General features: G+C 38.6%; 1 protein-coding gene across 1 annotated transcript; it reads left to right on the forward strand.

Annotated features, from left to right (window-relative positions):
- The first annotated feature begins 23919 nt into the window (after positions 1-23919).
- Positions 23920-26733, forward strand: nanos1 (nanos homolog 1). Its single transcript, XM_082502133.1, has one exon. The coding sequence runs from the start codon at positions 24406-24408 to the stop codon at positions 25084-25086; it is 681 nt and encodes a 226-aa protein (XP_082358259.1). The 5' UTR covers positions 23920-24405; the 3' UTR covers positions 25087-26733.
- The last annotated feature ends 1132 nt before the right edge of the window (positions 26734-27865 follow it).

Here is a 27865-nt window from a genome sequence, read left to right on the forward strand (position 1 = left end):
TTTTCAGGTTTTACTTTCCGCTTGTGGTTAGCAAGAGTTTGGAGACAAATCGGTGTTTTCCATGCAAACTATTTCACCTAGTGATTGCAAGCAATCCCCAGCAACCACTAGCCAACTGCATAGTCATAATACATATTTTTCCCTGTTGAGTTGAGGGTGCTGAGTGCTTGCCAACCAAGCTTTAGGCCTGTGTGACTGAGGTCTTAATTGGCTAGTTTACCTTTTGCCAGTGCTGTCTTAACTTGCGTTCTCACTTTGTCACTAGGAAAATATAAATCTTAAACCAGATCAGTTTTTGTTTTTGTGTTTTCGTGCAGTGCATGGTGTAATTTTGTGATGAGAGCCAGTCATTATTACATACTAGCAAACATAATTTCTAAGGTAATGGAATTATGCTGTACTCAGTTCAAGCTGCGGAGGAGTCACAGAAAGGGCCACTCAAGCAAGGCAACCAAAGTGAACATAAACTTCAAATAGAGAAAGAGAAAGGTTACAATCACTTCACATTGTGCCAATAAAGAGCAAAATATACACAACAATAACGTCACACACTGTGCTTTTAGGAACGAAAAAAGGTGAAAAGCTGGATTTCAAGGGATCAAAATATTTCAGATAAAATCTAAATTTTAGCATCATAAAAATATTACCTTTGGGGAAATTTAATAAATGTTAAAATAAAATGATTTTTTGTTTAACAGCAACCATTATTAGATTAATATTTGCTCATCAGTGCACATACCCATTTAACTTTTTAATAAAATACCATGATCTGACCTTAAAATTAAAATTATGCCGTATACCTGCCTAATACAACAACAGGCTTTTGCAGCACTGTGTCAGCATACAGTATCAGGCACCAGGACTCAACATTAAAGGAGATGGACAGCCCTCATCGCTCTGTCACCCTCACGCTCTCATTTTCTCCCCTGTTTTTTCCTCCACCTCAACTCTTTCTGTCCGTGACAGATGTGTGATTGATACCTGTGGTGCTTGGTGATATGCTGTTTCTAATTTTAGTCTTGCTCACTTGGGGACTCTCACAGCTACAGGTAAATTGGACATCCAAGCCAGAGTCCATCTGTACTAGACTGTAAATAGGCACTGATAATTTTTTTTTCCATGACAGCCATAGATATGAATGATGAAGCATGTGCTGCTTGCAAAATGGCACAAACGATCTATGAGACTGATGTATTTATGTTGCTGTAGTGAGTGCCTGTACTCATATGCACACTTCTGCATGTTTAACATTTGTAGAAAAGCCTTTAAAAATATCATCTCAAACTAGTTTTTCTATGTGGTATTTGGATGCCTTGGGTTCTGTTCTGTGAATAAAAGGTTGTGTCCACTATCACTATTTGCATACGAGGAGTTGCTTTATCAAGATAAACAGCTGGTGGCACAAATTGTCCACATGAGTAACATCAACTATTACCAGGCAAATCTGCAAGTGCACCAAAATTTCAATCATGAAATTGTTATTTGGCTCAAATGTCCTCCAGATAGCTTTGGCATTAAGGTTATTTCTTCCACCAGAAGTGTTCAGTTCACAAAGAAATGAAATAAAACCTTGATTTATATTCTTTCTAATGTTAAATGCATGAAAAAACTGGTCACAGCATCAATAGATGACACTTGCTCAATAGATAATTTTATTGAAAGAAAAATACAGCATGGTCAATGAAGCCTTTGAGCTTTAAGTTTCTGCAATGAAGTAAACAATCAATCACAAGGATTTTTGAAAATGTTTCTTATTGATTGTTTTGTTCTCAGAAATAGCACAAAAGTCTTTTCTGCATGATGTAAAATATTCATGCCTGACACAAAGTGGTACCTTTCTCAGTTTTTTCACACTTTGGAGTCTAAAATGCCAATTTTCTTTTTCTGAGAAAATACTTTTTTTGTTCATGGCACACAGCCGGGAGGAAACTGGGTCATTTTAATCATTTGAATCTCATAATGTAACCAGGCCAGCAATCTACCAGGTACATATAGGTCACAGACCATCTTGGCTCCCATGTGGTTTTTTTGACCACAGCCTTCCCTCCACTGTCACTCGTGATTAATCTGCTTATGTACACATGCAAATTTTCCAAATTGACCCCCTCAGTGTGACTGTACAACTAATGGGTGCCAGCGGAGACTGTTTAGCCATTCCATGCATATGTATGAGCTTGTATATTTAGCAGCCAAGTTTCTTTTGATCACCGTGTAGAGATTGAGTGGGCTGAAATGAATGGTGGTCCAAAGCTGGGGCACATTAGCAGCTGACCACCTGCCTTTCATTGCAAGCAGAAACAACAGATGGGCCAAACAGACTGCAACACCATTATGACGATGCAAAGCAGGGATAGAGTTGAATGTTTCCTTAAGTGAAGGGTTCTTTACTATATTCCAAAACATTTTACAGTGTGACATTCACATGGGGGCGAAAAGTTTAAAAGTTAACTGCAGTTGCAATATTTTGTAACCACATATGACAGCCACACGAGTGACTGTGTAGATGAATATTCCCTATTCAGGTTTTTTATAGGGGAAATACCAAACATTTAAATTGTAAGTTTTAATTTTTTGATGGAGTAGCAGCTCAAATAACACACGCTGGTCTGGTTTGGCATGAGAATTAGGTTTAAATTCTGTCCTAGTTTTCCTCTATATTCTTTTTATAAGCACATTTTTAATATTTGGGATATCCATGAATTGCAGGATATGTGGGATATGCGTTTTACTGAATTAATGAAACATGAATTTTGCAAAAACTTGCCTTTGACACATTGAATTCATGTTAATTTGATGAGAATCTCTTGTGGTTGTAAAAATTATGACATTGTAAACATTAGAGTACTTCTGGCGAAGATACAGAGTTGTCCCGTCCCTTTGCCAAAAAGGGCTCTGCTTTCTGGCAGGGTGACAAACAGTGTCACCCTGCCAAAAAGGGCAAAAGCAACAGACCAGTTCTGTAATAGGATGCAGCATGCAAAAATTAAGAAAGTTTTGGAAGAAGAAGAAAATTATCCAGGGGAACACCAGACAAAACTACAGAGTAGTTAATTTTCAATATTTTTAGAGCTACAATTTAAAATTTTCCCACAGTGTTCTTGGTGGAGATATCGTGCTTCATATTATATTATGAAACAGTACTAAACCACATTATGCTGTTAAATAGTTTAGATGGCACGGAATACTTACAAACAGGTCTTGTCATTCCAATGAAGGTTTACTTGTTATTGTTACTTGTTTTTTAGTTCATGAATCGTTGACCTACACATTTGTTACATTGCTACCTGCAGATACAATTAAAAATTCACCACCTATTTGCCAAGCTTCTGAGTTGTCTTCGAATACAAACTCTAGGACACATCTGGTGCCGCAGTGTGCTCTGTCTGTTATTTAGCAAATTGTACCAGTGAAGAAATCTTTCGATTAGAACTAGGAAATTGCTTCTGTCAAGATCACTCAACTAGCTGAGATAACGTTTGGTTGAAATGGGTCTCAATTTGAAAAAGAGGAGTAATCTAATGCGGCATCTGGATAACATTTATCATGAAAAAGAAAGGAAGGATATGTGCTGATGCTGTAGGGCTTTGGGATTTGTATTTCCTTGTGCTAAATGTAGACAAGCTTTTAATGTACTGAATTTATGGCTGTTGAACTACACGTGGTAGTTTTAATGTTCTTGATCACAAAGCATGATTATCTCTGTAGCTAATGAGAATTCCGATGGACAAAATAAAAGCAAATCTGGCCCAGCTGCACCGTTTTGGGGAAAAAAAAATCTTATCACAGCTTTGCGGATGTAGTCTGCACATGCAGTAATTAGGCTCGCTAAATGTTTAATAGGCACAATCAATGTGGAGAATGGAGTCTGCCACATGGGGCTTCAAGCTGAGTTGTAGGAACTGTAACTCACTATGGGCTACCTTTACCTTATTGGGGAAAAAAATCTTTGTAAAGTACTCAGACATTCCTTTTCTAACCATTTTAATGGCCAATGCCTCCTGGTCAAGAGGTGGTCGCAGAATGGACTAATTCCACAGGATTAGTTCTCTGTGGTGATCCAGCCAGCCAAACAAATGCGACCTTATGGTGCCGAATCTGTGCATGCACAACTATACAACAAGTGCATAGGAAGGGGCAGTTCAGTCAAGGGATTAGTGGGAATCAACCACTCAGGCATGCCCAGCCATTTTCAGATTCTCTTTCTTGACTTTGAAAGACTTGTTTAACAATAATCACTTCACAGAAGGGAGAACTGGTGGCACAACAAATGAAAGACCAGCCAAATGACAAAGAGGAAACTCAGGGTAAGTTAAGCCTATAGACAGGACAGCTAAGCAAACTCATAACACCCACACTCTGTGCTACTAGGATGTGTCTTTAGTATCCAAGGGACCAAAAGAGAGGGACTGTAGGTAAAACGTGGTGAGGTAAACATGGTAGACCTGTGATACACTGGATTCCCGTGTGTCAGATGACCTTTTCTGCAGGACTGCACAGACAGAATAATCATGAAATATTCCAGAGGATGGCTGAAACTGTACACTGTGGTATAAAATTAAATAAATTAATAAACAAATAACCTTCTTGTTCTGTGTCACTAATACAGCCTCATAATTCATCTCATATCCAGTTTATAAAAAGCCTTTATTCTAGCTGTTCATTTTTATTTATTTTTTTTAAATGGGAAAATGTCTTTTGAGATGCATTTAATATTTCTTGCCATAACTAAAATGCTAGGTGATGTAGCGGAAAAGATGGGGGTAGGGGGTGAATGATTGGAGCGAATGAAACTATATTGATTTTGACATCTCCACCTGGTGCACGAGTGCACATTGTATTTCCCTTCCGCAGGGTTCTGTACAGCTGAACTGTGCATACTGTGATTTCCCTGAGCAGCTTGCATGGGAAAAAAGAAAGTGTTTAAACGTAAACAAAGCAATAAAGCAATCAATAAACACAGGAAGCCCTGAGGTACTGCTGAGCAACTAATAAACAGCAACAATGAGGGAGACTGCACAAACAGAAAAAAGAACCACTGACAGAATCTCAGACGTTAACAGAAAACAGTGAGGTTCTGACAGTTTAATGAGTAAGTACTGAGTTAAAAAAAAAAAAAAAAAAAAAAAAAAACCTAAACAGCAACAGCTAATATATGTGAGGATTTGTATTTTTTCATCGACTGCTGGGTTTCTTGCAAAGACACTGGACTGCAAACCTTAACTGTTTATTTTAACTGCTGAAAAACCAGCACACGCTTCAATCGAACTTGGTCGTCTAAATGTATTATTTCAGTATGCCTGCTTGTCAAGCTGCATCTTGCTATTGTATCTGTCCATGCTCATAATCACGGTTCACACACATCATTAGACAATAGTTAGAAAAAAATGTTTTTACTTCAATCATAACCTAGGAGATTTGAAAGGTGTAAATCTCTAATTTTATTAAAGAGTGTTGTTGAGGTGAGAAACTTGTGAGAATTTAAGTGCACTCCCCTCTTGGCCATAATTTTGTTTTCTTTCTTGTGAGATACTTGCTTTGATACTTAAATAACTTTCTTTTATCAGTCATATGCGAATAAAAGTGACCGTTTATGCCAGATATCATGAAATTCTCTGTGTTTCAAATAAATTATCCTCACAAGAAAGGGACAGACAAACCTTTGACCTTTGACCCTCAAGATTGAATCAATTCATACTTAATTTAAATTGATTGCATATGTCAAGTGTGATGAAATCCATAAAATGTTAACATCACACCAATGTACCTAAGCTTTTCCAACTCCTTCTCTTAAATTCTCCCACTAGTGTACTGAGAACTGTGGCCTCAGACTTAGAGGTGCAGACTACTGAATAAAGGCACACATTAGGTTTATGCTCTCTCCAGTTTTCATTGTGGAGCAGTCTCTTTAGTCTCCAGACACAGATTTAAATACTCTCTACAACAACTTAGCCATGAATGGGGAAAGAAAAGGGCCAAAAGCTTTGACAGTATCAGCTACATGCCTACAAACAACAAAACATGAAACACAACTGAACAGTTTTTTTAGTTAATTAATTTTTAATGAAATAATTGCACAATTAGCAATTATTGAATACTGCAGATCATAGCATTTTTTATCTCATATAATTTATTAAAATATTCTTCTCGCCAAAATTTTCAACAGTCCCCTTGGCAGCTTTTAAACAGTCAAAAGGGGTTTGCCCTAGTGCAAACAATTCTATGCAAGGTGTCCACCCATTAGCTTTTATTCACAAACCTCTTATTCTTTGGAGGGTTGCAAGTGGCTGGACTGCTCTCCTTCATCCCATTCAGTTATGTTTTTACATTCTTTAGGCAGTAGCCATTGGTAATCATCTTCCCAGTCCCGTCTGTAGATCTGCCACCTCTCTATTTGCTCATGGACAAACTTGCAGATTGCATTTTTAAAGCTTGCACAGGTATCAGACCTATCATAGTAAAACTGGTGGCACATTGCTCACCATCTTAGTCACGCATATATATATATATATATATATTTTTTTTTTTTTTTTTTTTTTTTTTAAGTAGAACAACAAAAAATGCTCAAAATGTGTTAAAAATGGCACACTGTTTTTTACACACATCTACAAGTGTTAATATAAAATGTAATGTTTGTGACTACTGTGTAAGTACTGAGCCCATTAATTTAAAACCACTTTAATTTGGTGCATAATTCTTTATGAATGTATAGTTTTAGTCCTGATTTCAATATCAATCTTCTAATAAATGCCTATGAATTTATGTGTGTAGGATAAGTCCTCATATCAGCTCAACTTCTCTCATCCCCCTACCTTGTCAGCGAACCACAGAGGCTGTTAATATTATCGGCTTTCTGACATGGCTATTAAAGATCACTGCGATTCCTATGAAACCTCATGCTTGAGGTTTTAGTCTTCTGACCACATTCTTATGCAATTTCTATTAAAACCCATTTAAGGCTGCTATGACTGAATTGTACTTAACAAGTCTGTCATCTCTGCGGCTTTATCAACATCAGTGGAGCCAATAGAATGTGAAATGGCTTGCTGGGTTGATGAAACCCCCAACAGTGAACTTTGAGGTTTAGGGATTTGGTTTTGGTGGACAGGTGGTTCCACTGGAGAGGCAGGAGCTTGGTATAGACCCTTTGAAATCTTCTCAACTGGAAAATATGGCTGCATTGGAGATGACAAGAGGGTCCTACTGCAAATAATGATCAGGTCATTCAGTTGAGTCTTAAAATCTTTTTTGCTGAATATGTGTTGAAAGCTTCTTCAAACTTAATTAAATCGGTTTCTGTGTTTATGGATTGGTCGGGCAGTTTCAATTAAATTATCCTGTGTGTCTTTTAGAAGGCAACATTTTATCTGACGTGTCATTTTTTTTTTGTTTGTTTAAATACTCAGATGATGAAATTACCTGAAAGGTGGCATTGATTTTGATAAGCCCGTTTGTTTACATTTCAGTTACAGTTCAACAGACAATAATTCCCTTTGAAGCAGACATTGAGAAAGACAATGAAGTAGTGAGTTTCATGTGCTTTGTGTTATCACTTGCTGCTTGAATTTACTCTCACTGCCTCCCAAGTTAGGTTTCAGAAAAGATAGTGGCTTTTATTTGAAAATTACCTTTCATGATATTACCAGAAAATTTTACCCAGTATGTTCAAATGAGACATGAAGATGTGTTAATCAGACACTCAACTTTGACAAGTTGTGACAAGTTAATCTTACTATCATTGCAATGGTTTCAGAAATAAAAAAATCATAATAGAGAAATGAGGCAGATGTAGTAAGTCCAAGATCCAAAAACTTTAATATGTGGCTTGAGGTCATGCAAAGAAGGTCAATCAGTGAGGCATAAGAGGGAGGCTAATAGCAGGCAAAAGAAAAGTTGTTAAGATTGAGTGGGATGCAGTGAAGACCCAAATGCACAGACGGCTTGCTTTTTGAACCAAAAAAAGCAAACCATTCATTTAGGCTAAACTAAACAGAACAGAACAGAAAACAGCATAAATAGAACACCTGGAATACTTGGAAAACACTAGGAACAAGCTGGAAGCAAGCAGTCTGACTTCACAGTACAATGCAACAACAAAGAGACACACACTGAGGGTTTTAATACACACAGACACAGAGGACAATCAGGGAGGAAACACAAGGGTAACACAGCTGAAACTAATCAGAAACAAGACAAGTGAAGTAAAGTACAACTGAAGTGATATACATGCAGATAACATATATAGACATGCAACAACTGTAGAGCTTGCAGGGAAAAAAAATTAACTGCATTGGGAAAGATCATGGAGTGGCTTGACCAATTGTGTCTTACTCTAAGTAAGACTAAGGCTGTATCCCAATTCAGGGTCTGCAGCCTTAAAGGCCGCATTTTAAGGCCGATTACGTCACAGCGACGCGACGAAGGCTGTCCCAATTCGAAGGCTGCTCGAAATGCGGCCCTCAAATGCGTCCTTCATTTCCCTGAATTTTAAGGACGTGGCAGTGTAGACTTCGTGACCCAACATATCCCAGAATGCATAGCGCGGCAATGGGTGTGGATAATTTTGCCGAAAAAAACGGCGGACGAGGGTCGCCCGAAGAGTAAACTTTAAGTAAGTACTGAATATTATGTCACTTATTTATGTGCAAATGTTTAATAACGAAGATCATTAAAACATTACTGTTGGCCACATGTCGGCAAAGTTATGTGACATTAGTGACGTTTGTACAAACTTGGTTTTAAAGCCTTTACTTTAAAATATACGCCGTTCAATAGCTGACCTTAATCTTACAGAGAAGCTCATGTAGAAACAAACAAACATTTCTTTGATTTTATTTGATTTTCTCCTTCATTTCTGTCAAACAATGCTGTATGTAACGTTTCCAGCTGTTAGTATCATGGTTGCTAGGCAACTTGGGCAGCGCAACGGAGGCTAGACCGTCCCGTTTCACAAGCCTCGCACTTCCGGCCTTAGCGGTCTTTAAGTACGCGGCCCTTGAGGATCGTTGAGGCTGTGTACTTTAAGGCTGCAGACCCTGAATTGGGATACAGCCTAAAAGTATGTCTTTTTAAAAAACAAAATGGTCTGTTAGAGAAGATATTTTAATTAAGAGTGGAAAGACTGAAACTTAAATAAAAACAGATTTTAAAAAAACAAAAAACGAATATGAACTAGGAAAGAGAACTTAAATAATAAAAATAAAATAAAATGTCTGAGAAGCATAACTACTAAAAACAAAACAAAAAAACCCAAGGCAAACTGCCTGGAAACATGATTGTATATACTAGAGAGAATGAAAAACTGATTGGGAACATGTGTGGCAGAAAAAATATGGAGGGGAAACTTGGAAAGGTTGGAAGTGAAACCAACAGGAGTGCACGGAGAACAATAAAAGCAAAATAAAATAGACAACTGACTAGAAAGATAAACATAACCAAAATCCAAACCTGTCACAGTGGTCATGACTACAACACTAATGCCAGAGGACACCTTGTGCGCCAGCAGCTTTCACCAGATGTGACATTCTGCAAAAACTTGGTATATATATATATAATATATATAACATATAAAAAGTTCCAGGGTTTTGTATTGTGCATGTTGTCATGGCTTACTGTGAACTTGGTGGAACAGAGCAAGAACCAAAAAAAGAATTTTACTTCTAAGAAAGAATCTGTTCTCTCTTGTTCATACAAGCACACAAAGCTGGCAGTTTGTTACCAGCCATTTGGACAAACGTCGTTCAGTGCTCTACACAAGGATGGAAAGAACCAAAGATGTGGGAATGTAGTTTTGACATTCAGAATGATTGGGAATGGTCTGTAAAATGTTAAATAAACAACTCGTTAAATAAATGGATAATTATTATTTCGATTGTCATTCATGTCTAAATCATCAAACAAAGCCACCCCAAAACACGAGAACGCCACTGAAATCAACCATGGCGACAATGGTTAAAGAAGTCTATATTATGATATAAAAAAATAAACTGTATAGCTAACATGTTTTTTTTCAATTTTTTTCAAATCTTTAAATCTCACCATGAGCACTTTGCTGCATTTTTCTCTTCTCTGTCAGTGCTGTGCATGAGCTTTAATGATCCAAGCTGCCTGTAGAAACCTTTCTTGGGCTGCTCTTTTGAGTGAACTGTCCAGTTATCTGGCATTCACTCCTTCATGACTTTGACAGGTGAGTGGAGAATACATGGAAGTGAGGTATCTTCCTGGGGAAATGCCAGACAGAGTCAAGTGACCTCTAAGTTTCACACAGATCAGTGAACACAGATATTATCTGCTCACCATGTGCACAAAAAAGGCCTGCTAACAGTTCATGTACCAGCACATCCCAGGCACAACATGCTAACACAAAGACAAATCAATCACTTGGATTGCAAGTGCACTAATGATTCTGTTGACGTTAATGAGAAAGGGGACACGCTCGTGAAGGCAACTAACGATGCCAGACGTGGCGATATCACACCAGTGCCCCTGTAACAAGCCATCATGTCAGAGAATGAGTCATAGATTAACCTGTTTTTTATGTGAACTGATGTGGAGCACTGCCTGTTTCAAGCCTAAAATGCCAAATGCAAAACATCTCAAAAGGTAAACCCAGCATCTCACAAAGATTAAATATGTCCCCTATAACTTGAGCCACATTTTCAGATACCATCTTTGCTAAATATTGCATCAGCTCACAGTTCTGTTGTTTATTTTTTCATTTTTTCAAGATAATCTAATTTGTTTAGTAGTACCTCAATGCATCTCTGTTTAATAGGAAACCTGAGCTAAGAAGCAGTTAGATTGTAACCAATGGGGGTAAGCTAACACTAAGCACTAACTATCAACTGAAGTCTATAAAATAAGATTCATTTAAACTGAGCTACAAATGTTCCAAACTCGTGCCATGGTACTTCACACCAAAGCACATGTTCCAAAGTCAAGCAATAGCTGCATATGTGATTTTTGGCTATTTTATTCAAAAGCCATGCACATAATCTGCTTTAACAGGCTCCATTCTTCTAGTTTCAGACTTTCCACTAAATGTTGGATGTTGGCTGCAGGGATTTGCTCCAACACTGATGCTCTGTAAAGGCCAGTGAAGTTCTCGTATGACTGGAAGCATGCTACTAAAACTTTTACTGTAAAATGAAGGTCTTCAGTCGTTAGAAGTAAGGGCTTAGAAGTAAGGGCTTACAGCATTAAAACAATCCTTGGCTTAAAGCAGACAAGAGTCAGTCAGAGGCAGAGAGAGGATGATGGCATGGAAGTCTAATAACCTATTGTGATAAGAAGAGCTCATGTTTTACTATCATCCTGCAGATAAATTCAATTTTAAGATAGCTGATACTTATATGTTTGAAATATATGTAGGCACAGACAGAGATATGTATGAAAAGCATATATTTATGAGTAGAGGAAGAAAATAAAATGTTAATTGGAATGGAATCAGACTTATTTGCATCGCAGGCTTTGGTTTCCAGCTCACTGGTAGCCTCAAATATAATTTAGCATCCTCCAGCTGATTGCAAATCTGAGATCTGGTTTCCTTTCTATATCTAAATATTAATAGTCTCCATTACATGAAAATTACTTTCATCTCCGACTCACATGGAGGGATTAGATTTTAATCAAGGCATTAAATATGACTTTCTATTCCTGCAGATGGGATATGATGGCAGGCAGTCAATTAGTATCATGCTCCGTTTGCGGTCTCACAGTGAATCCTGATAAAGTCTTTGTTATTACAGAGAAGCTGCAAGAGCATAAACAAAAAGACAAAGTGACATGTGGGAATGAGGCAACATAATGATGAGCTTCTGTCAAGGATCACTGCATCAATAAAACTTTCAAAGATATTTGCTGAATTAATAAATTCTAAGCTGAAAACTGCAATTATGGCGTGTTTATGTTTCCTTCAGCTCACACAACTAAAGATTCAAACTGGTAACACCATCTGCTCCAAAATAGCAATATTCTCAAAATGATACTAAATTGAAGTCAGTCTGTTGTACTTTTGGCTGCATTACTAGTCTGCTAATCAAATAAGCTTTTGTGGAGCTTTTTAGCCAAGAAAATTAAACCAGTTTCTTTTCTTAGAATATGGCAGTGGCTAAAAATGTTTTCAGCTTACTTAACTTAATTTGGTTTATTGTCATAGAAGAAAACTTTTCCAGTGTGCCAGTAATTCAAAATGCAAGAGAAAAAAAACAATGTTTATTTATTCATTGTTTTTTTTCTCTGAGGCTGGCGCATTGTGGCAGGAGGCTAAGAAAGTAAGTCCAGACATCCCTCTCCTGAGCTCCTTCTGGGGGATCGCCAGGCCAGATGAGATATATTATCTCTCCAACATGTTCTGGGTCTACCCAGGGGGTTTACTACCAGCTGGACTTGGCCAGAAAATGTCCAGTGGAAGCCACCCAGAAGGCATCTTAATCAGATGTCTAAGCCACCTCAACATACTCCTTTCCAACGTAAAGAAACAGCAGTCCTATTTCGACCTCCGTTAAGATGTCTAAAGTCCTAATATTACTTCAAGACAGTAAACAAATACATTTGACAAATACACATGTATTCATAACCTACAAACAAATCAGCCATTGCTCAAAGGTGAAAGGCAGATAGCATTGTTGCCCAATATTCACTGTTTTTTATATAAAACTACAGTATTTGTATTTTAAAGTCTAAAAAACAACATGATAATAGGAATGACATCATCTCCTGAAGTGCTGCATTAAATAGAAATTCTCAGCACAGCCACAGTCTGGTGTTCAGTGAGTGTCCTGACTCTGTAGCAGCTGTTCACACCCACTTTTGCTCCTATAACATGCAATGAGAACTTTTTTGAGGTTGTACTCGTTAACATGGCAAGTCTGTCAAACTATTTCCCACTAGTGTGTTGTTGATATTCTGTGTGCCAACATGGTTCAGCTCCAATGTTCTCGTTACACCTATCTCTTTGAACAACACCTTTTTAGCAATAATTCGATGTTAGGTTAACTAGTGATTCTAAATTGACCACAGCTGTGAATGTGTGAATAAATAGTTGAATATACTCTAGTATCCCTCTACTTGAGACCCTGAATTGGATTGACAGTTAAGATGTGGATGAATGAAGTTTATTTTTACTAAGTTGTTCCTTACTAAATTTCATGTTTATGTTCCAAGATTACAACTACTTTTATTTCCTTTGAAATATGCTTCACATATTTTTGTCACTAAGACTTTGGAATGGATTCCATTATGGCTCTGTGCTCTCTATTCGGCTGTTGTTTTGCTGCCTCACCACAGCAATCTTTAGAGGTGTATGATGTGCTCTTGAAATTCACAGGGTGTCAGTTTGAACCTGTTACCCGTGCATTTCTGTGAGATTGTACAATGCTTATCCTTGTACAACACAAGAGAACTAAAGCTCATCCTCATAAAGAGCAGAAATGTTAAGATATGTAAGATTACATCATTTTAGTTTATCGGCAACATTTCTATTAAAAAATTTACATCCTTGTTGCAATACATATCCTGCAGTTTATGCAAAAGACCTTGCTTTTAAAATGTATTTTCAACAACAAATTATAAATAGTTAAAACACTGATTAATTCACAGAGGGTTTTAATTGTATTCCATCTTATTTCTTTAATTATCTAATGTAGATGTGCATCAAGCTGATGTTTGTGTCTGTGTGGTGGGGTCTTTTTCTCAAAAAGAATGCACATATTACGGTGGCCCTGAGAGGCCAAACACACTGCAACTTAAGAAAACACCAGCAATAAGAAAAACGCTACAAAAGCACACAAAACACATCGGAAATAGGAAAACCGACAGCGGAAATAGGAAAAAACAAAACAGAGATAGGAAAAACGACAACGGAAATTGGAAAAAAAAAAAAACGATTACGAAAAGCACAAGGGAAGTGTTTCTGGGGAGACAATAACCCGACGGACCAGTTGCAGGAACCAAAATATGCTAAGAATTGCACTGGGAGAGACTTAAAAGAAGTGGAGGATCTATCGGTTTTGTGAGAAAAGAAAAGATGAGAGGTAAGTGTTTTAGCCTAACTATTAGCCTAAAAATCTGTCATCAGTATTATGTGAATCATGATAACACACCTACCATTTTTTGGGTTCTTGCAACTGCTCTGTCGGGTTATTGTCTCTCCAGAAACACTTCCCTTGTGCTTTTGGAAATCAGTTTTTTCCTATTTCAGTTGTCGTTTTTCCTATTTCTGTTGTCTTTTGTGTGCTTTTGCAGTGTTTTTCTTATTGCTGGTGTTTTCTTAAGTTGCACTCCATTTGGCCTCTCAGGGCCACCGTAAAATATGATCTTGTGATTGAAGAACAGTTGGGATCCCTGTGATATCAGATCATGTTGAGATTTTGCAAAACAAATAGATGATTTGTGGAGATTTTTCTTTTCTCTATCATATCTGCATATTAGATTGTATCAACATTAAGCATAAAGGAGTGATGCCATCTGTTTTTCTAACAGTACAACCTTTAATGTACTTAAAAAATGTTTTAGTATCACCACTAAACATCATCAGGTTATATTTCGCATTCTTCCTTCAGATGTGAAATCACGGCAGTGGAAAAAAAAGCTGTTTAATACTATGAAAATATATACTTCTGAATAAAACAGGTACTAAATACTAAGCTGTGTACAACTCCTGTGGAGAGCTTTAAGTGAGTCATCGCATCACACTTAACAGCCTCAGTTTTACATAGGTCAGTGGGTTTTCAACTTGGCATTTGAAAAGGTGATGTTAGAATGAAAGAAGTACTCATGACGGGGGACATGGACCCGTACAAAGCCGCGTCATATAACGTGCGGAGGGCGGTGAAAGAGGCGAAGCAGCGCTACGGGAGGAAACTAGAGTCACAACTCCAACAGAGTGACTCTAGGAGCCTGTGGCGGGGACTAAGGACAATAACGGACTATAAAGCACCAACAACCGGTATGACGAACGCGGCCGTGACTCTGGCAGACGAGCTGAACACTTTCTATGCTCGCTTCGAGGCTGCAGCTAAGGTCTCCAACAATGCTAGTGTTAGCGGCGCTAACGGCTGCAGACAGGAAGATACTGCCAGCACCGGAAACGTGCTCGTCATCTCCGAGCATGAAGTAAGGAGAGCCTTCAAGAGAGTGAACACCAGGAAAGCAGCAGGACCAGACGGCATCCCAGGTCGTATCCTAAGAGACTGCGCATACCAGCTAGCTCCTGTGTTCACTGAGATATTCAACATCTCTTTATCTCAGTCGGTGATCCCCACATGCTTCAAAGAGTCCATCATTGTTCCTGTCCCGAAGAAACCCCACCCTGCTTCTCTCAATGACTATCGCCCTGTAGCCCTCACCTCAGTAGTGATGAAGTGCTTTGAACGCCTGGTCAGAGACGTCATCATTTCTTCACTACCAGACACACTGGACCCACTACAGTTCGCTTACCGTCCAAATCGTTCCACAGACGATGCCATCTCTCATCTCCTCCACACATCACTCACTCACTTGGACACTAGAAGGGGGAATTATGTTAAAATGCTCTTCATAGACTACAGCTCTGCATTTAATACCATAATTCCCTCCACACTCACCACCAAGCTGGAGCATCTGGGACTCAGCTCATCTATGTGTCAGTGGATCTCCAACTTCCTAACTGGCAGACCACAGGCAGTAAGGATGGGCGGACATGTCTCAGCCTCCACCACTCTCAGCACTGGAGCCCCCCAGGGGTGTGTTCTGAGCCCCCTGCTGTACTCTTTGTACACATATGACTGTGTGGCCACTACCAGCTCCACCACCATCATCAAGTTTGCTGACGACACCGTCGTGGTGGGCCTGATCTCTGATAACAACGAGACGGCCTACCTGAAGGAGATTAGGAATCTGGAGAACTGGTGCCAGAGGAACAACCTCCTTCTAAACGTCAGTAAGACAAAGGAGCTGATAGTGGACTTCAGCACTAAGCAGGAGAGGAACTACCAGACCCCCGTCATCAACGAGTGCCCAGTGGAGAGAGTGGACAGCTTCAAATACCTCGGAGTTCACATCACGCAGGACCTGTCATGGTCCTGTCACATCAACACCGTGGTGAAAAAGGCCCGACAGCGTCTCTACCACCTCAGACGCTTGAGAGACTTCCAACTGCCCTCCAAGGTGCTCAGGAACTTTTACTCCTGCACCATAGAGAGCATCCTGGCGGGAAACATCTTAACCTGGTTCGGGAACAGCACCATGCAGGACAGACGAGCTCTACAGAGGGTTGTGCGGTCAGCTGAGCGCACCATCCGCTCCGAGCTCCCTGACCTGCACTCAATCTACAGCAGGCGGTGCTGGACCAAGGCCAGGAAGATCGTGAAGGACCTCAGCCATCCCAACAACAGACTGTTCTCTCTGTTGAGGTCAGGAAAGCGATTCCGCTCCCTGAAGACCAACACAGAGAGACTGAGGAGGAGCTTCTTCCCGCAGGCGATACGGTCTCTCAATCACACCACCACACAGTACTGACCCACACATATGGTTCTTACACACACACTGGACTTTCTGGACTTTGTTTTTGCACAACACTGGTCACTATATTCTTCATTTCCAGTTAATACTTGTACAGCTGCTGTTATTGTGTATATATTTATTTATATTTAGATTTCTTCATACATTCTTATATAGTTCTATATTGTGTATTGTGTATTTTGTTGTACAGTTATTTTATTTTCAACTTTAATTTATATATTTTATCTTATTCTTCCCAGTTAAATTTACCCTTCATTCTAATTTGTGTTGTACAGTTATTTCATTTTTAACCTTAATTTATATTTTATTCCTTCCTAGTTAAATTTACCCTTTTTAATTTTTCATATTTATTTCCTATCTTATTCATAGCCTTTCCTTTTTTTTGTTTTCTTTAGGTCACGAGTAGTTGTCCAAGCATTTCACTACATATCGTACTGTGTATGACTGTGTACGTGACAAATAAAATTTGAATTTGAATTTGAATTTGAAGTAGTTGCAGTTCATTTATTATCCAATTCGTCTATAGATCTTTCAGCTTCTTTTTAAAGAGTTTAGGATTACAGTACGTCAATTTCCTTGACAAGTCAAAATACCCAGCTTTGGATGAAGAGTATTCGCACTGGGATATGATTGTACACTCAACCAAACCAGACATTCAGGGTCATTAAGATACTGCCCATATAAGTAAATTCTGATATAAGGAAAAACCTTGTCATTTTTTAACCATTTTACAGAAGGTTTTTATTAAAAATACAGCTCAGCACCTTAGACTCAGAACACTGAGGCTTGTGCTGTTTACCTGAAATGTAGGAGAAATGTAGGAGAATCTGAAATTTAGATCAGTAGCTCTTTTATTTTTTTCTGTCTGCAACCTTTGCTGTAATTCGCAGCTTTCCAGGATCTCACATAGAACTAAAGTCTATTGCTGCAGAATGCTTATTTATAATGCTGTTTGATACAGAGAACCATTTAACACTTGCCCTACTCTCAACATGTTATATTAACTATTTTATTATTCCTTATTACCTTATCATTACCATTTTGCTATTACATGTATTACTGTATGTGTTTTTAGTAGGAAAAAAATCAAGTCAGTAAAGCAGTGACATAATAGGGATGGATATTTGGACATACTAGCTTTTTGTGGAGGTTTTTATAATATCTGACAATTGTGCAGACAAGATTGTTATTGTGTGTCGCAAAAACAGTGATGTGCATACTTTACAGGTAACAAAAATCCATAGTTATATGAGGTTTAGATAAGAAAAGAAAACAACCAGAGTGGCATTAAGAAAATAAAGCAATTAAAGCAATGGAACTGTCTGGCCATCTAATTTAATTTTACCTTTATTCCTTAGTGTGCTTAATGTCATTGGATCAGTTTCCAAAACACTGGATCTAACATTTTGGGCAATGCAATTATGTAATATGTTATTAGAATTATGTATTAGAAGAAGAACTAGTCCCTAAGACTTTTTAGACCTAGTAAGTCCTCTAACTAATTATATATCTTTTATTCCCATGTTATCATGCCAGTGTTACTCCTGAAAAACAGTGGGCATGGTTATGTCATGTTCAGGCACCAACTGATCACTCTTATAAAGACAATGCTTGCAATTCGACCAGATCCAGTGCAGTCCTTCTCAGGACCATCCTGGGGTGGCTCTTCATTCCCTGTTGATTAATATAGCACTGGGTCTATGTTCGGAAGGTGCCAAATCCATGTGGGCTAAACACTCCATCCTGACAGTTCACTTGTGTCCAATGACATAAATTCCATCAAAGGGTGAACAACAGGCTTGTCTGTGCAGGTGCTACGCTACACCTACATCCATCCTCCAAGTAGACAAGGAAATAGTATAATAAAAACAGTTGCTTTCCATGGTTACCTTAGCTGCTTGTGTATGTGTTTGCAAGCAGTCACACTCCCATGTGAGTGTTCCAAAAACAATTCATGAAATGTCTCCAGAAACAAGAGAGGGTATAAACACGCCTGACATTTGACCTAGAAACTGAAGTTGGTGCAAAACTATGTTTAGGTAAAGACATTAAGCTTTGAGAGGAAATAGAGAATTTTATTGTGTTACACATCAACTATGAAACGCTGGCTCCTTTTTTCTTTTTTCTTTTTTCCACAATAACAGCTTGTACAAAACATGATGTTTGGGTTTTCTTGGGAAGGACTGTCTCCTGAGACCATACGCCTCACAAACCTGTATTTTGAGCTATTGCCCTGCACACTGAAAGGCACACAATTTATCTGCTAAAAAGTTGTGCAATTGGCTTCATATCTCCAGGGGAATCCTGGATAGATTTGGCTTTGAGGTGCATATTCTGAATTATATTTGTTGGAATAGTTATTGCAGGAGACCTCATGTGTTACCCAAAAGTCTCTTATATACATCTGGATCGGTACAAGGTCACACTGTGTCCATGTAAAACTGCCAAGTAGTTCTGGGAGTTTTTAGAGATGGTTTTGAATGACATTTAATAACATCCATGTAATTACCTTGAAACTGAAGGTCATAAAATTACTAAATCAAGCCAGCCTCTTTCAAAAGCTGAATGCCATTTGTTTGTTTTACATCTCAGAGCTTTATAAACAGACCGACCTCCCTTATTGACTGACATGCTTTATTAGTTTCAATTCTTTCATGCTTCTGGAGTAACATTTAGTTTAATCACCAGTTATCTACAGTGGCACACACAAAAACACAATGGCATCCTCTGAGTTTATGTGCAATTATAAGAAGCCCATTTTCTTGCTGTTCAGCAGGGGAACAAAAGAAACCCGAGCACTTAGATATTTGGTTCAGGAGACGCAACAATAATAAAAATGCAAAAACACAAGCTGCTGTGCTTTGCCGATATGGAAATGCTTCCCATTAACTGCAGTTTTCATTCAGCATCTCTGGGGAGAACAAAGGATAATCAAACCTTACACAGGGCTGTTAACTTCAAGCCTCTGAACCAAGACAAACCTTAAGCCTATAAAGGTATGGCGTGTCCAAGTGGAGGCCCACTGTGAAAACAAATATTGAGCATAATTTTGCTGCTCAGTATTATACGATCGAGCCCCCTACCCTCCAGCAATCTTTCATATGAAATCAAATTTGCGCACTGATTAAATTTCCTGCATGTTTTCTCATTTGCATAATCACAAACAAACCTCTAATGGCTATGAATGAAAACACATGGTAATCTGTGGGTCTAAGGCAAACAGGGTGTTTTTGGTACAACAACAACAAAAAGAATGCATGTTGCAAGTGCACAAGCCATTTTCATACTGAGTGATTCAGCATTTATCTTCATTACAGCAATCAATATGGCAAACTGGATTTTTCAGCAATTCCTGCAAACCTATTATGTATTGTTTCAGTGATCAATATCTTGCTCTCTAAACATGAAGACTAGACGAACATTTTTACAAGAGTATTACTGGGACTTTTTGGTTGTGCAGAGACCTGGATTATCACTTTAAATAGAGCTGGAGGGAATATCTGCGTCTTAAGTATCTTTGAGCAAGGCATTGCAATGATTTATCTATAGCTGCAGCTGCTCCTAGCAGTGGAGTAGGAATATGCCGAAAGCTTTCCTCGTGTGAATGCTTCATGTAATCCTCCCCCTCCATATTCACTTTTCAAGGCCACTGCAGAAACTTTCTTCAAAAAAACCAAAACCAAAAACAAAACAACACCAAACATCAGACAACAACGCATTAACAGACAGCCACAGTTCACAGAAATATGTGTTCTGTGATTTATCTTACAATGTTTTAGACATCGTATCAGATTCAAAATACGCCCCAGTGACACATTTAAATTATTACTGGCTGTATGAGCAGATGCAACAGGGGAAAAATGGCGAGAGTTTTATTTTTTTAAGGCATTCCACAATGTCATCAATCATTCATTCATCGTGGCAAATATGAACTGCGCTCCAAATGTGACCAATCTTGTTCTGTTTGCTAAAATAAAAGGCTGGATTATAGCACAGAATGTTGAGGATTATAATTATGAAGCATTAATCATCGGTGGAAGATATGCACTTTAATGTCCTATGAATCAGACATGATCATATTCCCCAAATTCAGCAAAATGCTTGTTTGAGCTGGATTACATACTCAAAGTGAACACACACACACACACAGTAAAAATAAATGAAAAAGTAAAAAAACTGACAGACTGAGCCTCATATTGCTAATGAGCCTGTGCAGGAAATATGATCTGATCATTAAAACAAAGTGTCTTCCTCAGACAGCCCCCGCTTTTCCTGATGATCCATGTGTTTCTCCCTGTCAAGTGAAAAAACTCTTACACAACAATCACTTAGTCAGTGTGATTCCTAAATCAATTTACAGCCGTAGCCACCCTGCTGAAGTGATGCATCATTCCACTGCTAATCTCACTTGCTTCTCCAATACACTCAAGCAACCTTGAGGCACCCATAGAATTAGCTTTATTTAATGGATGAGTATTAATCCCTCTTAGTCACAACAAAATTAAGGAATAATGCGCCCATGAATATTTCAGTTGCACTGCAGCAACACAGGAATCTGCTTACACAGTCTGCCCCGACTTGTAAAAAAAGAATTGGCAATTAAATACATTATTAATGCTTCATGATAAAATTCATATCCAGCTCCAGCTGAATGGGAGCTCGGGACTGAAAATTCAATGAGGAGTCGATACTATTTCAACTGAAGTTGCTGAACACATAGAACAGTGAAAAAATGGCCTCTAAAATACTGCAGCTCATTGAACTGTGCCTTTTTTCTGCTCCTAACACGCCTGTCTCCTTAGGTAGTGCATTCTTATTATATCCCTTAAAAATAGATGTGAACCTCCCAAGTCAGTGAGTTCCTGTAGCCTCCCCCTGGAAGTTTTAATTAGAACACCAGTCATTCGTGTTATCGTTGTTTCAAGAGGGCTGCTTCCACATTCCTGAGCTGCCCACTTCATCACAGGATCAGAGGCCTGCAGTGAGTGGACTGTTTAGGACAGCTGCCTCATATTTACTCTGGATTTTACCTCAAGAGTAAGATCTAGATAATTTATGTTACTGATGGAAAGGAAACATAATGTGCTGCTATTTGGCAGAATTCCTACAGAGTCATAGCAAGTCTCTCACAACATAAATAGCAAGAAAAACTCCAACTACCAGCTTACACATGCGGTGAGCTTTCCAAATACACACAAATAGTATGATAAGAAACTACTGGTGCTGTGTCACACCTTTTAAAGTGTGTTTGTGTTTTGCAAAACATACTTGCAGCATTGTTAGAGGTCTATAGATTTGTAATAACTGAGGTTTTTGATATTACAGCTAAAATGATCATATACCTCAAGATAAAACTCAATATGACTTGAATAAACATGAAAACACAGAACCAGCAATGCTCAGAAAAACAAAACAAACTTAACTTCAAAGGTCCAGGGCTGAAAAATTAAGCCAGTGCACACTGACCCAGATGTTTCTCAAATGGCTCATTGAAGTTGGCTCACAAAATGAATCAGTCCCCACAGAATCCCATGTTCTATATTCCCAACTTTATAGAAAACATCAACACAGACTGGAACTAGAATTGATTTCTGGTGTTATTTTTTGGGCTCAAATTTTGCATTATTAGGAGCATGCCTAGTTTGAGTGACAGATATGTCCAGACTAGACCAATAGATGTTCTTTACACTTCACCCTGTACACTTCAAATCACTGAATCAAACCTTTTACTCTGTTGCCATGTGTGCCTTGTGGAGCATTTTAATGTAATTATCTAACAAACAATATGAACTGCTGTTTGGTAAACTGTAGTAAGAGCCTATCCAAAAACTGCGCTCCAGTATTTGTGAAAGGAGTTCTGCATTATTTACTTTCATATGTTACAATAGATGTTACAACTACTGTGGCAGATATCTCTGTATGGATGATGCACCCATGCAGTATTCATACACACAACTTAGCATTCGACCCTCACTTGGTCACTTGAGGCTTCAAAAATCCATGATGGTGGTAATGGCTGAAATGTTAACGTCAAAGCTTCAAAATGGGGGTTCACGCATCAGTGAGTTACCTCATGGTTACCCATTGGTTTGGTCATTCATATACTTCTGTCTTTACCTCTCTGCAGGCGATGCCATTTGAATTTTTGGGGTTAAAAGAACAAAAATTATTTTTGTGGTTAAAGTAAAACAAGCAGAAAAAAAGCATAAGGAAATGCTTTTGGGAACCACTGTTCTCTTGGAAAGTAATACCGCTGTTATAATGTTAATGTCTGTATTTTATGTACCACTCAGACAATTGCCTTCTTCAAAGTTCATTGTTATTTCCAAGATGAATTCTACACAGCATTGGCCAATTGAAAGCTTGAATAAATGGCTTAATTAAACTACCTTTAAACATAACAACACTACTACTACCAATAATAATAATGACAACTTTGGTAAATTAATACAAAATGATACAACATAAATAACATTTTCATAATAACATTTGCCATTTATATTGTCACAGTTGTTCCACAGGTCATTCATAAGCCAACATCTAAGTAATGTGCTTTATTTGGCTAAATGAAAAAAATAAATGTAGAAAAATCCCCCAAACTGACCAAATTGTTTAGTTGTGCAATTGTTTAGTTGCTCTCTGAACTTAACCATAGCTGCCTCACTGGATTCAGACTACATGAATGCATCTGGATTTAGTGAAATATAATTGGTGACTGTCATCTTCCAGCCAGTAGCCATCATTATAGTATTTGTTTGGTACTGTCATTCATACTGGGGAGAGAAGTAGGGAGCAAAAGGTCTTTTGGTTCATATGAACTGACCTGCAATTGCATGTTGCTGCCCCCTGTTGATAAACTGGTCTGCATGTTGTGTTTACAGCATGACTGTGAAATGATGTGTTGTTTTCGAGCAACAAAAGATTCTTTTTAATCTACTAAACATTTTCTTTCATTTTAAAATCTTGCAAGTAAACGGGTTTTGATCTGGAGGTTAGACATTTTCTGCAGAACTTATTTTCTATTTATACAACATACAAACTGACAATACATTCTCCCTCTGCCAAACCATGTTATCAGATAGAAAGGGTTGTGAGCAAGTAGAAAATACTTTAGTGACGAAAAACACAAAATATAGGATTATTATGAACCACTCATCAAATGATTTTAAATCAACCACTGCATGTGAGTTTGTCCTGGAACTGTAAAACCTGACAATGTGGAAACATGGGATTCAGTTTTAACATAACAGCACGCATCAGCCTAGGCTATTTCTCCCATGGACTGTAGGAGGATGGCTTCTGCAAGAAACAAAGGGCCCATGCTCTTGGCTCACAATGGGTTAAGTTGTGTGAAAAGCCGAGTTGGCGTTGATGGTATTCATACAAACTGATTAACGATACTGATCAACAAAACACGCGGGATTGTAATGTTTAGTACGAAGGGGAACGAAACTCCGAGTCGTAATTGATTAGTACTGGCGCTGAAATGATGTAATTACCTACAGTAAGGCTTTTGCACGAAATATTTTCTTTGCGCACTTGTTCAAATCATTAAGTATTAACAAGCTATTTTTAATGAAAGTCGCCGTATGCCTTAATTGCAGAATAATGATTGATAGAAGAGAAAGCGCCAGCCTGCAAGAAAACAAATCTGTCTAACTGTAGCTTTGAAAACAGCGAGCCTGCTTTCGACCTGATCAGGAACTTGGTTTTCAAGGGAGAGCGCCCCGCCCTCTTGGTACTTATAACAAGAAAGCCTGTTTGCAGGACGCTCAAACATAACAGGAACACTGGAGACCACATCGCTGCACATGAGCCATACCTGGAAGAGAACTCTGGCTATAAAGACTCTACGGATTACTCTGTCTGTTTCGCCTTTTTACGGCAAGCGAAGGAGCAGAAGTGGCCATGGATTTTCTCAATCAGAACTATCTGAATGCGCGCAGCCCATATGACTATACTTTTAATTTCTGGAACGACTATCTTGGGCTGACGACTTTGGTTACGAAGAATAACAAGCTCAGCATGCCCCAAAATCCCAACTCCATCACCGAGTCCCTGAAAGCGACTCTGGGCTTGGACGATTCCCCGGCGTGTCCGTGCATAATCGCGGGTGCCGTTGGAGAAAGCGGGCACCTGGATTGTTGCTGCCCGTCCGGGAGCCCCCCACCAGCTTCCATCCTGGACTTGAAAGAGCGTTTCTCGATACTGAGCCCCTTCCAAAATCAGCTCGGCGTCCAGCTGCCGGAGCGGGAGGTGGGTTTTGGTGGGAACTTCACTGGGTTCGATATGTTCGGCATGGAGAAGAAGATGCGCAAACCCGCTTCCAGAACCAAACAGGAGCCGAAAATCTGCGTCTTCTGCCGAAATAACGGAGCGCCCGAGGAGGTGTACGGCTCCCACGTCCTGAAGACTCCGGACGGCAGGGTTGTGTGCCCGATTCTGAGGGCTTATACCTGCCCCCTTTGCAGTGCCAACGGGGACAATGCTCATACGATAAAATATTGTCCACTGTCAAAAGACCAGCCATCCCAGCGACCATTAAAGGGTGGGAGGGCTGTGGGTGGTAAGAGGATGAAAATATTTTAAACAAACAAGACTATAAAGTAAAATAAATTGCACTGAACAATTTCCAGATGACTGTTTTGATTTCGGCTCTAGCCTTTATCCCAGTTTCATAAACATATTGATTTTATCTTTTTTGTTTCTCTTAAGATCTCTTATATTTTTATAGTTCCTTTATCCACATAGAATAATTTTATGCTTTATACATCGGATTTATTTTTCTTTATAGTCTGTAGTTATTTTGAGTGTGGGTATACATACACATATGTATCAATAATCACAAAGTGTGAATAAATACAAAAAAAATAAATAAAAAGTATTTTGGTCATGTAGGGAACACACTGACATTGGCAAAGGGGATGAATGTCATAGCCTTTTTCTACCAAGTATTTTTGTATGGTGAGCTAAGCTTGCCTCGATTTTCTTTCACGTCTTAGAAACCAAAGTTATGTTTGCCATTAAAGAAGCTCAAGAATGTGTCATTAGTGAATACTTGTGTGAGTCTGACTGGAGGAGGAACTCTTTGATCCCATCTGCCTGCCTAAAAACTCCACAACATATTTTCCAACTTGCTATAAAAGTTGACATTCAATCTGCAAGGCAGGAAGAAAAAGAAGAAAAAAAAAGACAATGTGGCCTCTGTTTAGGGCTCATATTCTCTGGGGAACGTTCTGATCAGTCGTTGTAAAGCCAAACCTCTGTTCTAATCATGTGTGATGAGACAGTTACCCGATTTTACATTTAATGAGAAATATTATTCAATATGTTTTATGTTTACATTCCCAAATAAGGGTGACACACTGGATTTCTTTTCTCTGTCAGTTCTCTCGTTCTTTATGGTGTTTATGGTTTGGTTTGCCCTCACAATGTATTCACCACAGAGTCTCATAAGCATGTCTGCTTTGCATTATGAAACTAAGTAAGTCCCATTTACCTTTCATTCTGTGTCGGGGTGAAGAAAATGGCAAATGAATGTTCGCAAACAACATGTTATCCCATTATTACATTTCTGAAGAATCCCAAAAAAGATGCAAAAATGTTGTGAATGTATGATTGAAAGTGTCACTTGCAGGACTGCACATTTCTGACAGTTTTGTTTACCAAAGGAATACAATTGAATTGAAGAAAAAAAAGAGAAAGATTTGCTGTATTGTGTATAAAGTGATGTTTATTCAGTATTTTAACATTACAAGTGACTTCAGAGGGCACTACCTCAACAGGATTTTGTACTTACACGTAAAAATGTCAACAGCAGTTTATTGATATAGTGCTGCCATTTATAATAAGGGTTTTGATAGGTATTTTTGATCTTTGTATAACATAATTGTATTTTCATTTTGTTGCATTTAACATAATGGAAGTAAGTTTCCAAAAAGCTATAGCATTGCTCACCAAAAGGTGAGACTGTCTGTAAATAGTGATATACCCATACTTTTTAAAATTTAGTTGTTCAATGTTGCATTCTTGAGAGTGTGCAAGAGAGCGGATATTGAAAAAAAGCTGACAAAATTTGCCACTTTTAACAGAGGTTTTTTGGATTAAATGAATAAGAGAAAAAGAAACACTGTTGAACTTTGTTATTTATATTTTACCACAATTTCCTGTATGCTGCTGTGCAGAATAACAACATATAAATACACTAGAGAAATAAAAACGTATGAAATATTTGGACCTATGTGGTTGTGTTCTCTAATTGGTTTACCCTTTTCTAAACACAAAGGTTTTTGTTTAAGTTTCAGATTACTGATTTAGTGATTCCTAAACTACATTAAACCAAGCGGGGGGTGGGGGGTGGAGGGGGTCGACTAGAAACAAAGAAATGGCTTTGCTTGGCCTAATTGGCCAGCTAGCTGACTGTCTCACTCATGAGTTAACACAGAGCCTGTGTGTGGATCACATATGCCCTGCTTAGGTTACATTTACTACTTTGCATTTTACCACACTTAACCTTTGCTTTTTGGATGAATTCAGACCGATCTGTTGCTCTCATATCTTAAAGATTTGTTTCTGAAAGGCAAACACACTGCCATGGGTTGCTCACAGTTGTTTAGGGAGGTCTTCCCACACAAGAATGTCTTGGCTTATGCCTCACCATTCAAACAGATCATGTTTGTGCTGAAGTGGATTGAATAGCTGGCCCTCCCAGCCTTCTCTGCTTGCCATCTGTGGAATGGCTGCTGCAGACATATTATGTGGCTCAAAAACAGGCAGGAAGCCTTGCTGCCTTGCTTCTTGTTTGTTGGAAAAGAAATCATGGCTGTACACAGTTGTGCAGCTGTGAGTGCTTCTGATTTACTCCAGCAGCTTGGTTTGTTACAGATGTTCTATAAATGATGGAAATGTACTAAAATCATGATGACTTCATGAATCGCCCTACTGTCTTTTGTCTGTCTCACCAGGCAAACAACCTTAGACACTCTTAATTGCTGCTGATGCTAAGCATACAAACATATATTAGCCTGAAGCATTCGTCTGGTGTCAGCCACTTCTTGGCAGTTCCTCCCTCCCCCCGTCCCTGCTTTCCCTCCTCTGTCTTCTCCTCCTCTGTCTTTATGTATCTCCAGCTGAGGCTGTGGCATTAAAAATGGATGACTACTAAGTGCAACAGGGATTTATCTCAGTGAGAACAGTGGTGAAAAAGCCTGGCGGGCTAGCATTTCAGGCAAACACAGTAAGCTAACAGGTCTTATTTCCACTACACTGCAGCTTCCATTAGCTGCTCTGCAGAGAGGGCCCATATAATCTAGTTAGTTCCACCATTTATGAGATATGTATCTTTCATGATCATATAATTCGCCTTAGT

This window comes from Aulonocara stuartgranti, assembly GCF_965226115.1.
Source record: "Aulonocara stuartgranti genome assembly, chromosome: 2".
NCBI classification, from domain to species: Eukaryota; Metazoa; Chordata; class Actinopteri; order Cichliformes; family Cichlidae; genus Aulonocara; species Aulonocara stuartgranti.

What these genes read in the sequence shown, in the direction of transcription:
- nanos1 (XM_082502133.1), top strand. Translation starts at nt 24,406, where the DNA reads ATGGATTTTCTCAATCAGAACTATCTGAATGCGCGCAGCCCATATGAC.